The following is a 14,488-nucleotide window of genomic DNA, read 5'->3' on the forward strand; positions in this document are numbered from 1 at the left end:
TATATTTTGTTGAATTAATACGAATTCTTGACATATCTTGATGTAGTTAATCTGTTTTGTGTGAGCTGGAAGTAGTGATGTATTATCCTGCAATAGCTGTGTTAAAAAATCAATGCCTTTACAGACCTTACATGTCTACTATTGCCTTTGCAATCATGCTTGTCATTTTGTGTAGTAAGCAAATATATGAGGCCTAGTGATAATTCCTTATATAGGCTGACTTGCTATTTTGAATACATTAGTGATTACTGCTTAATTTTTTGTATTTTTTATTTGTATGTGTGTGTTTAAGAGGAAGATGAGATTTACAATTTGCCAATATCTGTTTTTGCTTTCTGAGAAAGCCAGGAATTGTTGACATTACATAGCTATTGCAAGTAGTAAGCAGTCTTGTTTTTTTTATTTGTCAGAGTACTATACAGAATTAGAATAAATGAACTCTTTAAAATGATGAAACACCATTTTATAGGCTCTAGTCTAGAGTTAAATTTTGCACATTTCTATCAATAGGATTATGAGTATAGAGAAATCTTAGTATTTTGGCCTCAGTTCTTAGAATTGGAAGCTGATAGTGTGCTGTCAGTTAGAAAACCACTTGAAATATGTGTTGCATATAATATTTTATCTTGTAGAAAAAGATTTGCAGCTCTAAAAGACGTACAGACTGGCAGGCTTATAGAATTGTCACTGTCTGGTGTTGATTAGGAATGCAGAAAATGAAAGCTATGAATGATATTACACTGCTTCACACAATGTCCTTGACTTTTAATGGGGTCATATCGACTACTGTACCTGATTTCACTAGTTTGAGGCAAAATCTTGTGCTGAGATACTGTTCTGCCAAGATCTGCAGATGAAGGGGACAGACTCTATAGCAGGGTATGTTGTGACAGGACAAGGGGAAATGGTTTCAAACTAAAAGAGGAGAGATTTAGATTGGATACAAGGAAAGAGTTTTTTACAGTAAGGGTAGTGAGGCAGTGGAACAGTTTGCCCAGAGAAGTGCCCCATCCCTGAAGACATTCAAGGTCAGCCTGGATGGGGTTCTCAGCAACCTGATCTAGCTGTAGGTGTTGCTGTTTATTGCAGAGGAGTTGGACTAGGTGACCTTTAAGGGCCCTTTCCAACTCAAGCAATTCCATGACTCTATGATTGGTATTGATGTATTGCCAGCCAAGTGGGCTTGAGATTACTAAAGCCTTCTTAACCCGTTTTTCCTGCCAAATCTATGTCTGCTTTAAACCTTTTATGAGATTATGCTTGCTTGAGTTGGACGAGATTCGTGTTGTTCTTAAAAAGACAGAAATTAATTTACTTTGATTCTATAATAATTTTCTTAAGTTTTTAGTCTGCATCAATCACATTAGCATACTGGATCTGGCTGGGATGGAGTTAATTTTCTTCATAGCAGTTTGCATGGTGCTGTGTTTCAGATTTGTTTCAGCAAAACAATGGTGATAACACAGTTATGCTTTAGCTGCTGCTGAAGCGTTTCTTTACAGCGTGAAGTCCTTATCTGTTTCTCATTCAGCCTCCTCTCAGCTGGTGAACAGACTGGGAGTGCTTGGGAGGTCGGGAGGGGACATGTCCAGGCAGATGTCCTGAACTGGCGAAAGAGATATACTTTGTCATACAATATCATGCTCAGCAATAAAAAGGGAGAGGATAAAGTTTGGGGAGGTTAGCCATCTTTCTGTGTGGGAACTGGCTTGGCATCATTCTATTCATGGGAGGCAGTGAACAATTGCCTTCATATCACTTACTTTATTTTGTTGTTTTTGTCATCTTGTAATTCTTTTCTTACTAAATATTTTTTATCTTGAGTCACAAGTTTTCTTGCTTTTACTTTTGCTTTTCTCTTCCCCGGTCATGCTGTGGGTGGAAGTGAGTGAGTGGTTGTGTGGTACTTAGCTGTCTACCGTGGGTAGCTCACAACAGTTAGCAAAATATAAATTTTTAGGATGTGTTGACCTCGTTGGGGATGCTGGGGTGATTTTTTTTTTTTTAGTGATACACAAGATGATATTTGCATTACTGTAGAATTCTGTATCCCAACTCCTAAAAGGGTTAAGAAAAATAATAATCTGTAAGAACTGCCTCTTTTTTTTTCTGTATTTCATGTAGTTACTTGGCTCCTAATACTTTTCTTTCCTGTCATGCTAATCAAGATATTTTTTTGAAGTTGGTACAAGTTCTCAAGTAAGGCAGTACTGTGTATTGGGAATTGGGTGTTCACTTTTTGCTAATCTCAGGAATAAGGTATAATGTTGAATTGAGCAAGATGTGCAGAAACTAAGAAATAACCTTAACAGGAAATTATAGCTTGCAGACTGTAAGTTTTAATCACAGTGCACCAGCTTTGGTTAAATCTGTAACTTTTTGTCATCTTAGGCAAAAATGTTACTTACAGTATATAGATGTGACTTGAATCAAAGAAAGGAGTATGTTTAATGTAGTTTTGTCCAAAATCTGACCAAGAAAATGTTTAACTCTTTGGAATCTGATAGGCAAATGTTCTTATTTCCCATTTCTCAGTTAATGGTGAGTCATCGTCCTCTGCACCAGAAACTGGTAATTCTTCTGTCTCTGAGGCTGTGATAGGTTCAGGAGAAGCTCCCATGTCTACAGATTGCACTAGCACTACAGCAGAACCTCAATCAACAGAAGAAGCAACTAGTTGTTCTGAAAGCCACACTTCTACGCTATCTGTTGTGTCTGCTGGACTAGAAGCTTCGTCTGCAACAGACTGTGCTCAGCCTAATGCCACAAACAGTACAGCAGCAGATGCTGCAAAACCAAGGGAATCCTCCTCAGCCTCAAGTACATCTGGAGAGCCTGTAAGACAGCAGACTGTTAGTGCTGGTACAGAACCTTTACCACCAGGGTATGTGGGATTGATTTGAACACTATAATTGTTTTTTTTGTCTGAATGTGTATATAAAGAAATGGCAATTTAATTCCATACAGGAATTGCCTAATGCAGATCAGTTGGCTGTGATGGGGTTAAATGATCTAAAATGAGGTTTGTACAATTCTGTAACTGGCTGGTAGCTTATGTCCCGGAAACTAACAACTGATCACTTATTTGCTGGGACAGTAATGTGATCTAAATAGAGGAACTCTTGGGCATTATGGATATGAAGAAGTTTCATTTGATATATTCAAACTTACTTGGGTCATAATTTGTTGCTGCTTTGCTTCTTATACTGTTGGTATGTAGTAGTGACTAAGATAAAAAGAAACAAAAATGAATAGAATAGTCTAGAAATTTAGGTTCTTGCAGTGAGGAATGTAACCAATAATGTCAAAAATGCAGTGTGTATTATGTGTTCAGAATAGCTAGAAACTTTTAGTTCTCCCAAACTGAAACTACTACTGCAGTCCTAAACCTTAAATGCAAAATCAAAGATGAGCTTAAATATCAAAGAAAAACATAGTATATGCTCAAATAGATATACTGATCTCAATATAAATAAATTTAAAAAAATCAGATGCTTCGTGTTTGAGTGAAAAGATGTCTTCAGTAACAAGAAGATGCTGACGTTTTTGTAATATTTTAAATATTAACTGTTTTAGCATTTTTTTTAAAGACAGAAATACTTTCTTGCTGAAAGTGCATATGCATTTTGCTGTCGTAGCTGATCTTTGAGACCTGTCTTGTATCTTCTCCCTCTGAAACAGGTTCTGTAAGTAATTGGAGACTCTTAGTTCCTGTAGATAAACATGAAAACAGGAACCTCGGAAGACAGAAGTACTGTATGTACTTTGTTGAGGAAATGTCACAAGGTTCTTAATTATCAGCTATTTTGACAAAGGATGTTCTTTATAGCAGGGAATTTCTGCTATTTTCCCTCCCCACATTTTTTCCTTAATTATATGCTTTTCCACTGACAGGGTCTTGAGTTCAGGCCTAGTGGACCCTATGGTCTAATTCATTACTTTGTCATTCTTTCCTGTGTTTTTTTTTTCTCCCAAATCTATTTGAATCTTCATTACATTTAGCCTTATTAACTCTGCAACATGCTTCTGCTCCTCTTTTATGACTTTATAATCTTGGCATTTAACCTCTTGAACTGCAAAAGCGTTTTTAGAAGTTTTATGAGATACTCTGTTATAATGGAGTAATGCACGTCAAATCCTATGAATTGCAAGTAAGATGTTCTGCCTGCGTTTTTTGGGGCTAAGTAATTATGTTTATAAGAAAAACATAAATCTAACACAAGCAAGGTCTTCAGCTCATTGTCTAACATGTAGTATTGGGAAAGGAAACAAGGATAAATAGCATTTATTGCATTATGACAGTCCTCAGCAGCATGAATCTTGAATTGCTCATAATGTTTTGTCCATCTTCATTGTAAGAGCTTTGCAACCAAAACTGAGGAAATAATCCCCAGGAATATCAGGTGGAGATAAAGGAATCTATCAGGACAGGAAGTAGAAACATGGGAAAGTTATCTGCTAGCACACATTTGAGGTTCACTCTGAAAGATCCTGTTGTTTGTTAGATGACACATGTGCTTGGAAATGCAAAGAATTTGTTTCTGAACTTTTTACATGAAGAATCCAAACCTGAAGCAGATAATTACTTATCTTCATTTTCAGCTACCTTAAATAGAATTTGGAAGTACTTCTGAATATCGATGTATGTTCATTTTACATACCACGTCCCTTAAAGAAGTCTTTATGGTGATACCAGTTCAAGCAGGAAGTAAATGTATTCTGTATGTATTCTAGCGTGCATTGCCTTTGGTGTTTCAGAATGTGATTTGGATTGTAGTTTATTCATTCAGTAGCAAAATGTTTTTTGTTTTTTTTTTGGCTTAGTGGGAAATAAGCCCTAGGGAAGCATTTTCACCTTGACTTATATGAAAGTCTTTTTTGTCCTGAAGGTGGGAGCAAAGAAAGGATCCTCATGGTAGAACCTATTATGTTGATCACAATACACGAACTACAACGTGGGAAAGACCGCAGCCCTTGCCTCCTGGGTAATGTAGACTTTTTTTTTTATTTAAAGTTGATAATGCTGCTACATTCTGTTTTTCTTCTAGTGCAAAAAAAAAAAAAACCAAAAAAGCCCTGCCGTCTTGGTTTTAATAAGCAGCTCATTGAAAACGTGTCATACGTTATATATTAAGAAATCTTAACATGCAGTTAGCTTAGAACTGCGTTAATTTCCATAAGAAAATTGGTCTATCTATATGTATCTCATTCTGATCACTTGTTCAAATACAGCTGCTAAGTTATATTGTTCTTCCTTTAAAACTTAAGTGTTAAAATAATGAAGGTTTTACCATCTGTATGTAGACAGCATCACTAGTGTAGTGCAGAGGTTACCAACCTCTGATTCCCAGGCAATATTGGATTTTCTGTGAAACATGCCAATGTTGATCATTGTCACAGGAAATTACATAGTTAAAACTGAGGTGACAGGAAGAGCCAAGGGTGCAATTGCCTGACTGTTTGCTCATTGTACTCTGCTCCCCAGCCAGGAAAGCTGGGGAGCACTTTTGTGTACTTTAGAAATTAAAATCATGCCTATCATTCCAGTACATCATTCAAATAATATCTAGGAACTTAGCATAAAGAGAAAATGAGCTATGAAACGTTGCTGAAAAATTTAGCAGTTAATGTTTGTGTTTCTTGATAGCTGGGAGAGAAGAGTTGATGATCGTGGAAGAGTTTACTATGTGGACCATAACACCAGAACAACAACATGGCAGCGACCAACAATGGAATCAGTCAGGAACTTTGAGCAGTGGCAGTCTCAGCGTAATCAACTGCAGGGAGCTATGCAACAATTTAACCAACGATACCTCTATTCGGTAAATTTTATATAAAATTTAGAAATGAGTAGAGAGAGATAGGTATACTTCCCTTTGAATTGGTTCTCTAACTTGAGCGCTGTGAACTGCACAATACTTAAGACTTTAATGATAGTAGTAACAGGTAAAACTAAAGCACTCCCTTAACTGAAAAGGAGTGTAAAAGCTGGATTATGAGCACTTAACGTATTAAATGGCATTCAAGACTTCTTTGGTGACTAGGAGTCTCTCATCAGTACAGGCGGTAATTCTTTTTTTTTTTTTTTTTGAGCTCATTTTGAAGCTTAGGGACCTGGTTCAACTCTGGAATTTCAAACATGGCTTTCCATTTCTCTCATGTAGTTGCTCACATAAATCTACTGGAAGAAACTGTCATGAGCAGCTTCAAAGAATACATTAGCGTGGAGAAGAGAAAGCTCCACAGAGACCTCACTGTGGCTTTTTAGTACTTAAACAGGGCTTATAAAAAATGGAGTGTGACTTTTTACCTGAGCAGATAGAGATAGGACAAGGGGGAACAGTTTTAAACTAAAAGAGGAGAGATTTAGATTAGATGTGAGAAGGGCATTCTTTTACTCAGAGAGTGGTGAGGTGCTGAAACAGGTTTCTCAGGGAAGCTGTGGATGCTCTGTCCCTGGAGTTGTTCAAGGCTAGGTTGGATGTGGCCCTAGGCAGCCTTATCTTGTGTGTGGCAACTCTGCTCACAGCTGATGGGTTGGAACTAAATAATCTTTAAGGTCCCTTCCAACTCAAGCCACTCTATGATTCTATTATATGAATTATTGAGACAGTTTTATTCATTTCTGACTAGATAAATAGAACCGTTTTTTATGTTGGTTTGTTTTAGTTTTCCTCCATGGCATCTGCATGTCACTATTCTAAACACTTCATTGTAAGACTTGAATTCAGTCTCTTAAATTAAGATCCAGTTCCAGAGACTTCCCAAGTGATACATTGGTGGAGTGCTTTAAGAAGAAACAACTTGGTTTTGACTTCTGGTCTAGGGCTGTGTGCATCTGGAAATCTTCCTTTCCTCTAAATTTGATAAAGCTCTTTGAGGTATCCCCTCTGAATTAAAGGATGTTGCATTATTCCCATATTTAACACTTCTCAACTTTTTGTTGTCTAATTAGACATATCACCAGCAATTGCAGAAATATGTATCACCACTGATTTTCTTAATTCCTGGTGCTGTGCACCGCAGTCTTATTTATCTCACACAATTAGAGAGAGATAGAATAATTGAGGTTGGAAGGGCCATCTTTGTGGCCCTTCGTTGGACCCTCTTGAGTAGCTCCATATCTCAACAGTACTTCAAATCTGGCCTCACTAATGCTAAGTGGAGTGGAATGATTACCTCTCTTGACCAGCTGGCAATACTTTGCAGCCCAGAAAAATTTAGCCATCTTAGAGCAAGAACACATTGCTGGCTCTTGTTAGACTTGTCCACTGTGACCTTCAGGTACTTTCTGCAGAGTTGCTTTCCAGCTGGGTGGTTCCCGGTCTGGGGTTGTTCCTTCTTGGGTGCAGGACTTCGCACTTACTCATGTTTAAATGTATGAGGCTCCTGCCATCACATTTCTCCATTCTGCCATGTCCCGCAGCACGACCCTCTGGTGTATTAGCCCCATCATTCTCAGTTTTATGTAATCTCTGAATTTACCAGGGGTACTTTCTACCTCATTATCCAGATCATTAATGAAGAGATAAAACAGGGCTGGACCCAGTATTGTCTCCTAGAGTACTCAGCCTGCTACTGGATTCCAGCTAGACTTTACACCACTTACAGCTGGGTTTGACTAACCAGTTTTCAGTCCACCTCACTGTCTTCTCATCCAGGATGTACTTCAGTGGCTTGTCTATGAGGATTATATGGGAAACAGTTTCAAGGGAAGGTCTTACTGGAGTTCAGGAAGACAATATCCATTGCTCTCTCTTCATCTATCACGTCAGTCATTGCATCACAGAAGCATAGCAGACAGGTCAAATTTGACTTCCACTTAGTAAATCCATGCAGACTATTTCTGATAATATTCTTGTCTTTCACATGCCTGGAAGTGGTTTCCAGAATCAGCTGTTCCATTGCCTTCCCAGGGACTGAGGTGAGTCTGTCCACCCTGTAGTTCCCTGGGTCCTCTTTCTTGACTTTTGTGAAGAAAGGCATTTGCTTTCCTCCAGTCTTCAAGAATTTCTCCCAGTAGCCATGTCTGACAGAAGATAATCAAGAGTGGCCTCACAGTGACATTTGCCAGCTCCTTCAGCACTCCCCAGTCAGGGCCCATGGATTTATGAATGTCTCTGACCTGATCTGCCTCCACCAAGGGCACATCTGCAGAGACTTGGACTAGATGATCTCCAGAGTTCCCTTCCAACCTCTACGATTCTGTTTCCAGGCTTTCTGCCTGGTCTCTGGGACCCTGGATTCCCGAAGGCCAGTCTTGCTTGTAGAGACTGAGGCAAAGAAGGCATGCAGTACCTCCAACCTTTCTGTGTCCCGTGCAACTAGATCTCCTGTCTCATTCAGCAATAAGCCCATGTTTTCCTTAGTCTTCCTTTTGTCCCTGATCTACTTAAAGAATTATATATGTCTTGTTGCCATTGACATCCCTAGCTAGTGTCAATTCTCTTAGGGCATTGGCTTTCCTAGCCTCATCCCTGCATGTTCAAACAGTGTCTCTTTATTGCTCAGAGGTTACCTGTTCCTGCTTCTACCTTCTATGTGCTTCCTTTTTGAGTTCAAATCTAATGAGAAGCTAGTTGTTCATCCACAGAGATATGGGGATTGTAAACAGTTGCTTTTTGCTGCTTGAAATTTTTGTGTTTTCTCTAGATTTGTTGACTTGTGTCTAATAGGTACTGAAATTTTTCTGACTTCTTACCTGGAATGCTGTCTGTTCAAATCGTGTTCTGTGCCAATCTGTTCATGCTATCAGAACTGTTAGCTTCTTAGACATTGCCTAAAACATAGGGACAGACTTTATCATGTCATTTTGGTAAGTTGCTTGAGGTCAGTATTAATAAAAAAAGTGGCAATTCCCATTCAAATGTGGATGATTTGAGATATGTTGATATCAAATTGCATATCTAGTACAAAAGAATAAAAAAGTGCTGATTCTTGATTAAAAAGTGTAAGCAAACCTTCCATCGCTGTCTTTAGAGGAAACTTGAAAAATGAAAAAAAGGAGGCGTACAGATGACTTACTGCAACTGCAGGAATCTCAGCTGAAGCCAAGCAGTCTGAGTGACATTCTCTGCTTGTATACTACTTTGATCAGTTACTTAAACATCTCAGGAAACTCAATTCTCCTGATCTGTTTGGTTTTTAGTTAGTCTGATTCTCTGAGAGAGCAGTGTATTTTTTATTTAGATCATATTTCTTTATTGATTTAATGATAACTCTTGCTAAACACCATAGATTTATTTTTCAGTTTCTGACCTTAGAATCATCAAATTAGAATTTGTCAGACAGAGTATACTTGAAGGAAGATAAGAGATAATTGGACTGCTTGCATCCCATTCACATTTCTTTACAGTTCTGTTTTTTAGGTAGCATATCAGTTGCATCCTTAGAAAGTCACATTTTTGAGGGGAAGAAAAATTGAAATGGTGTTGAAGAAAGTGTGAGTGCTTTTTTTTTTTCATTTTTATCTTTTAGGTAGGTGCATCTATACACTTCTCAAACTGTTAGGATCAAACAGGAAGTCACTTGTCTTCCTCTGATGACACACCAGAATTCTGCTTATATAGCAGCTTCTGTGTAACATTGTAGTCTGTTTTTTGGGAAAGAGTGGTTTAATCCTATTAACACACAAGTTGAAATTTCAGTTGTCTTGAATGGTCAAAGATAAGCTACATGCCAGAAATAAGAATGGTAAGGCTGTGGTTATTATAGTTATTCTTGTTTTTGGTGGGTTTTTTTCTGTTGAAAGTACTAGTGGTACTTTCCTGGAATTGATGTTTTTCATTATCTTGCTATTCTTTTATGCATCTCTTTCTAGCTTTGTTCTCTTTTGTTGTGTTGTCATAACAGAAGCTAGTCCTTCTCCTTTATTATCATCTTTTTCATGGAACATAGCAGTGCCATATTGCTACTTAGACACTTGGTGTAAGGAAGTAAGTGGAAATTAATTTATACTTGAGCCAAATCCGTTGCTGCTTGGACTCAGTTGTAGAGTAGTTCTGGCTAGAAAGGCTATTTAGGTATTTCAGAATATTTAATGTGATAGGAGTTACTTCAGACTTTGTTTTCATCTCTTTTAATTTGGACATAATCAGTTGCAGTATAACTTGCTGGAGTTACTGATTTTTAATAAACATAACATCCTTCAACTATGTATATTCATATGAATTAAAAGGAAACTGAAGAAATAATTAAATATGGGAAAAAACTAAAATTTTAATACTCGTTCGAAGTAGATATCTTAAAAAAGAGAGGTGTTGGAAGACTAGCTTTATTTTAAAACTGCTACTTACGTATAATATAAAGGTACTAAATGATAAATATGTTAGAAATTGTCAAATACTATAGTTTGTTTCCTTAAATTTACTGTTTAATTAAGAACATAGTATTTGTTGGCCACGTTTAAATATTTGGGCACATTAAGAAGATGAGAAAACTGAATCATTCCACCATTCACTTCCTTGGCAGATAGCATTTTCTGTTGTGTGCTGTTGTTCTTACGGTTACTACAGAGAAATCTTTGGTTACAAGGTCATTGTGACTATAGAGATTCCAAAAGCAGAAGAGGATAACTTTGTTTACTTCTGAGATGATGATAATTCTCTTTTCGTATCTAATAGCTTGATTTTGAGTATATCCAGTGCATTTTCTTATGGTCTTTGCTCTGCTTCTGTATCACAGGAGAACATCAAAAGTACTGTAACCTTTCTTATGTGAATTTGCTGTTTGGAAACTCTACGTGGACTTGAGATTTTTTGTGTTGCAAATGTTATTTAAAATTAAAGCAGTACTGGCAGTAAGGTGATCCTTAACATACTCTGGAAAATGTAGATTGGTTTCCACTTATCAAAATTTAATTCTGTGGAAAAGAACAACACATAACTAGATAGGTCAACTTCACCATCCTAAAGGTGTTAGAAGGGATACTTTTAGTTATAAATTAGAGCATGGATCCTGCAGTCTGGATTCATTTCTCCCTTTTATATTCTAGTCATAAAATATTTCATACTCTATTCATGCCATATTTTGTATCGTTGGGAGCTAGTGGGGGACTTCCGCAAGTTTTCAGTCCATTAGAAGTTTAGTATGGTTCTTCATAATATTTTAATCTTTTCTTAAATTATTTTCCCCTTTTAACCTTGCTGTGTGTTAGCATTTTATAAAAAAACATCTGAATATTTTAATGGAATGCAACTGTTTTGGCAAAGAAAGACAAAGATTGAAAATAGCTATATACCCAGAGAAGACATCTACTGGTGAGATGGAAAAAATACTTAAATTGGCAGTAGTCTTTGTGTTTTAACACTTAATTTGAATTTTTAAATAATAGTAAATCATTTTCTTAAGCAAGAAACACATCTTTTCATAAACCTTTTGTGAACTGCACAACTTTTAAGATCACTAGCTCCCTTAGGTTTGCAGTAAGAAGGGAAAGCGTGGTATATGTAGGGTTGGAAACAGTGGAGGCAAGAGAACAAGTCATAAATTGTCACACAATTATGCTTTTCCACAAAAAACAGACTAAAAATGGCATGCTATCCAGAAGGTGTGGTCTTCAGAGCTAGTGGTAAACATATTATGGGAAATAAAAATGAGTAATATTTGGCCTAACTGGATATATTCTTGCTTATAAATAGGCTTCGATGTTGTCAGCAGAGAATGATCCTCTTGGGCCTTTGCCGCCAGGGTGGGGTAAGTTAATTAGCTGTTGACTTCAGCAGATGACAGTTGCAGAAATTTGGAATGCAATTGTTGTATAGTTTGTGTGTGTTTGTTTGTTTGTTTCTTTTCTCTTTCTCCCTAGAAAGGAGAGTGGATTCAAATGATAGGGTGTATTTTGTAAATCATAACACAAAGACAACACAATGGGAAGACCCTCGAACTCAAGGGTAGGTGTGTATATAGACTGTATAAATGAAAAGATCTTGCTTAATTATTACTTTAAAAGTCATGATATGGGCAGGAGGCAGAAATTACTGTCTGCATTTTTTTTCTGCAGTTTACAAAATGAGGACCCTCTTCCAGAGGGCTGGGAAATCAGATACACTAGAGAAGGTGTACGATACTTCGTTGATCATAATACAAGAACTACCACCTTCAATGATCCTCGTACTGGGAAATCTTCTGTGTAAGTGAGGAAATTAAAAGCATTTTCTAACTTTTTCATTTGTTACAGTTTAATGATGCAGTTCTTCTCATACCAGAAAACAGTCTATGCTACTAACTAGAATTGAGCTATAAATTATGAACATATTATTTTCTTGTAAACCTATTTTCAACCTTTAATTGTCAGTTTCTCTGTGCCACACTTCACCATACATCTATAAGGTTCAGTAGTTCTTACGCACCGTTCAAAAATGAAGATTGTAATTGCACTGTAAATTGAGAAAGGAAGTGAGTATCGTTAATTCAACTAATATAACTAATAGACAATTTTAATGGAAACAACAAATGATAGTAAGATGCATTGCTTGTAGTTATATACGCTCTAATAGTATTACTATGGCTAAGCGAACAAATTCTGAATACTTGTCAAAATTTTACTTGCAGATCTTCTATTTTTAAATAGGTTAGTCAGAAGCGTTGACCCAGCTGATGGTGTCTGTCTTAATCCATTTTGTGTACAGGTAGCATTTACATAGCTTACCTTTGATACGTCAGTGACATTTCCTTCAAAGAACCTGTAGATCGGTATACTATAAATTTCTTCTTGACTCTACAAACAGTTGAAGTTATGAAGCCTTTATATCTAGTGTTGACCCTTGGTGATTATGATGTGATTGAGATCATACTGCAGTCTTTCTTTCAGTGAAGACCATATAGTAGCTGTCTTTCATTTATCTGGCTTCTAATTTTTACAAAATTGATAGGTATTTGAAATCCTCGAAATCTCTACCCTCCTAAATTGACTAGTATCTTTAACAACAGCAAAATGGTATGCGTGGCAAGGGTGAGGAAAGGAAGACTGGCCAACCAAACATTTTGTTTATTTGGGAAATTATACAAAAACAAGTTGGTGCATGTATTAAGAATTTCCAGTTGTGGTTATATCTTATGATTACAATCTTTTGTGCATTTCTGAAATCTGCAAGCTTTTGTTTAGTGTTGAAAGTTCTGTTTGATGTCTGTGTGGTTAATTTATCTCAAATATATTCCCTTACAGAAATAAAGGGCCACAGATTGCCTATGAGCGTAGCTTTAGGTGGAAACTTGCTCATTTCCGTTACTTGTGTCAGGTACTGATTAAGTAATTACTTAGTTTTTGAGACTTTTTGAATTGTCATAAATATATGTTCTGCCTTTTAACATTATTACCTTATGATTACAGTCCAATGCACTGCCAAGCCATGTGAAAATCAATGTATCCAGACAGACTTTGTTTGAGGATTCCTTCCAGCAAGTAAGACTGCAAAATTTGTTATGTTTATAAGCTGAACTTCTTCAGCTTCAGTCTGTAGCTGTATATTCGTTCTTCTTTGTAGGGATCAAAATGCTTGCTGCTCTTGTTCCATCAAAACCTCTTTGGTTAGGGTTCTCTATAAACAAAAAGTGTATTGTCAATGAAAGTATATTTCACTTTCGATCAGAGGAAATCATGTTTTTAAGTTAGTTGTCTGAACCCCCAAATCTATAATACATGAGATGAAAAGCCTTTTAGCCAATTTTCCTTTAAGACTGCCAGATAATGTATACGTTTGGAATAGTATAAGAACAGGGCAACCATGCAGTGATAATTTCCAGGTAGGCTCTCCTCCTTGCTTTCAGTCTGCTGCTCAAGGATTTTGAGTCCGAGTTGGTATTTTTGTTTTCAGTTCTTTGACTGCATGTTCCATGAGTTGATGTAATTGCTTTTCAAATCTGTGTGAACATTTGTCCTGTATGGTATATCTGTAACAGTTAAATCTAAAGTTGAAGAAGCAATTGCATTGAAAATACATCATTTATGATTTAGTACAATTTTTTTTTATTTGATAGATTATGGCATTAAAACCCTATGATTTGAGGAGAAGATTATATGTTATATTCAGAGGAGAAGAAGGATTGGATTATGGTGGATTGGCAAGGTAAAATAAAATTTCTTTAAAAGTGTTATTCATTTTTTCTTTTTTTTCTTTTAATAGCATTCTAATCTTGATTTCTAATGTCGTTCTATTTGCAAAGTAACTGCTTGCTTTTACAGTCCTGCCTTGGTTTGTTCTTTAGCTCCCCTTAATGTATTAAGGAGGTAGAACTGGCAGCTCTGGCAGTTGTTATGGGTGAAACTTACATTAGTAAAACTATCAGTTCAGTTCTTTGACAAAGACTAATACTTACATTGGATTTTATTCTTTTTGTGCCGGTAAATTTCTCTAGATTGAGTTATTTCTGAAAGTTTCTACCATAAAGTTCAGCTTTCTTGGAAATAGAGATTGTGGAGAAATACATAATTTTGCTTATTTAGGAAAAAAACAGACAAATACCAGATTAGGAGTTGATAAGAGCAGGA

At 36.6% G+C, this 14,488-nt stretch overlaps 2 protein-coding genes across 8 annotated transcripts in view; one reads left to right on the top strand and one right to left on the bottom strand.

Annotated features, from left to right (window-relative positions):
• The window catches only part of WWP1 (WW domain containing E3 ubiquitin protein ligase 1), a 61,980-nt gene that overhangs the window by 33,743 nt on the left and 13,749 nt on the right, over positions 1 to 14,488 (top strand). For 5 of the 6 annotated variants that reach the window (XM_021388773.1, XM_021388772.1, XM_021388775.1 and 2 more), the window contains 9 exons: positions 2,536 to 2,884; positions 4,890 to 4,985; positions 5,648 to 5,822; positions 11,640 to 11,694; positions 11,807 to 11,891; positions 12,002 to 12,130; positions 13,166 to 13,238; positions 13,331 to 13,402; positions 13,978 to 14,066. In XM_021388773.1, coding sequence (XP_021244448.1) covers positions 2,536 to 2,884; positions 4,890 to 4,985; positions 5,648 to 5,822; positions 11,640 to 11,694; positions 11,807 to 11,891; positions 12,002 to 12,130; positions 13,166 to 13,238; positions 13,331 to 13,402; positions 13,978 to 14,066 — 1,123 coding nt within the window. The other variant, XM_021388777.1, reaches the window with a different exon arrangement.
• RMDN1 (regulator of microtubule dynamics 1) overlaps positions 13,404 to 14,488 on the bottom strand; it is a 28,358-nt gene continuing 27,273 nt past the window's right edge. For both annotated transcript variants that reach the window (XM_021388783.1, XM_021388781.1), the window contains one exon: positions 13,404 to 13,538. In XM_021388783.1, the coding sequence (XP_021244458.1) occupies positions 13,488 to 13,538 (51 nt within the window). In that variant the 3' untranslated portion in view covers positions 13,404 to 13,487. The remainder of the gene's footprint in view (positions 13,539 to 14,488) is intronic.

Source organism: Numida meleagris, chromosome 2 (assembly GCF_002078875.1).
Source record: "Numida meleagris isolate 19003 breed g44 Domestic line chromosome 2, NumMel1.0, whole genome shotgun sequence".
In the NCBI taxonomy this organism is placed as follows: domain Eukaryota; kingdom Metazoa; phylum Chordata; class Aves; order Galliformes; family Numididae; genus Numida; species Numida meleagris.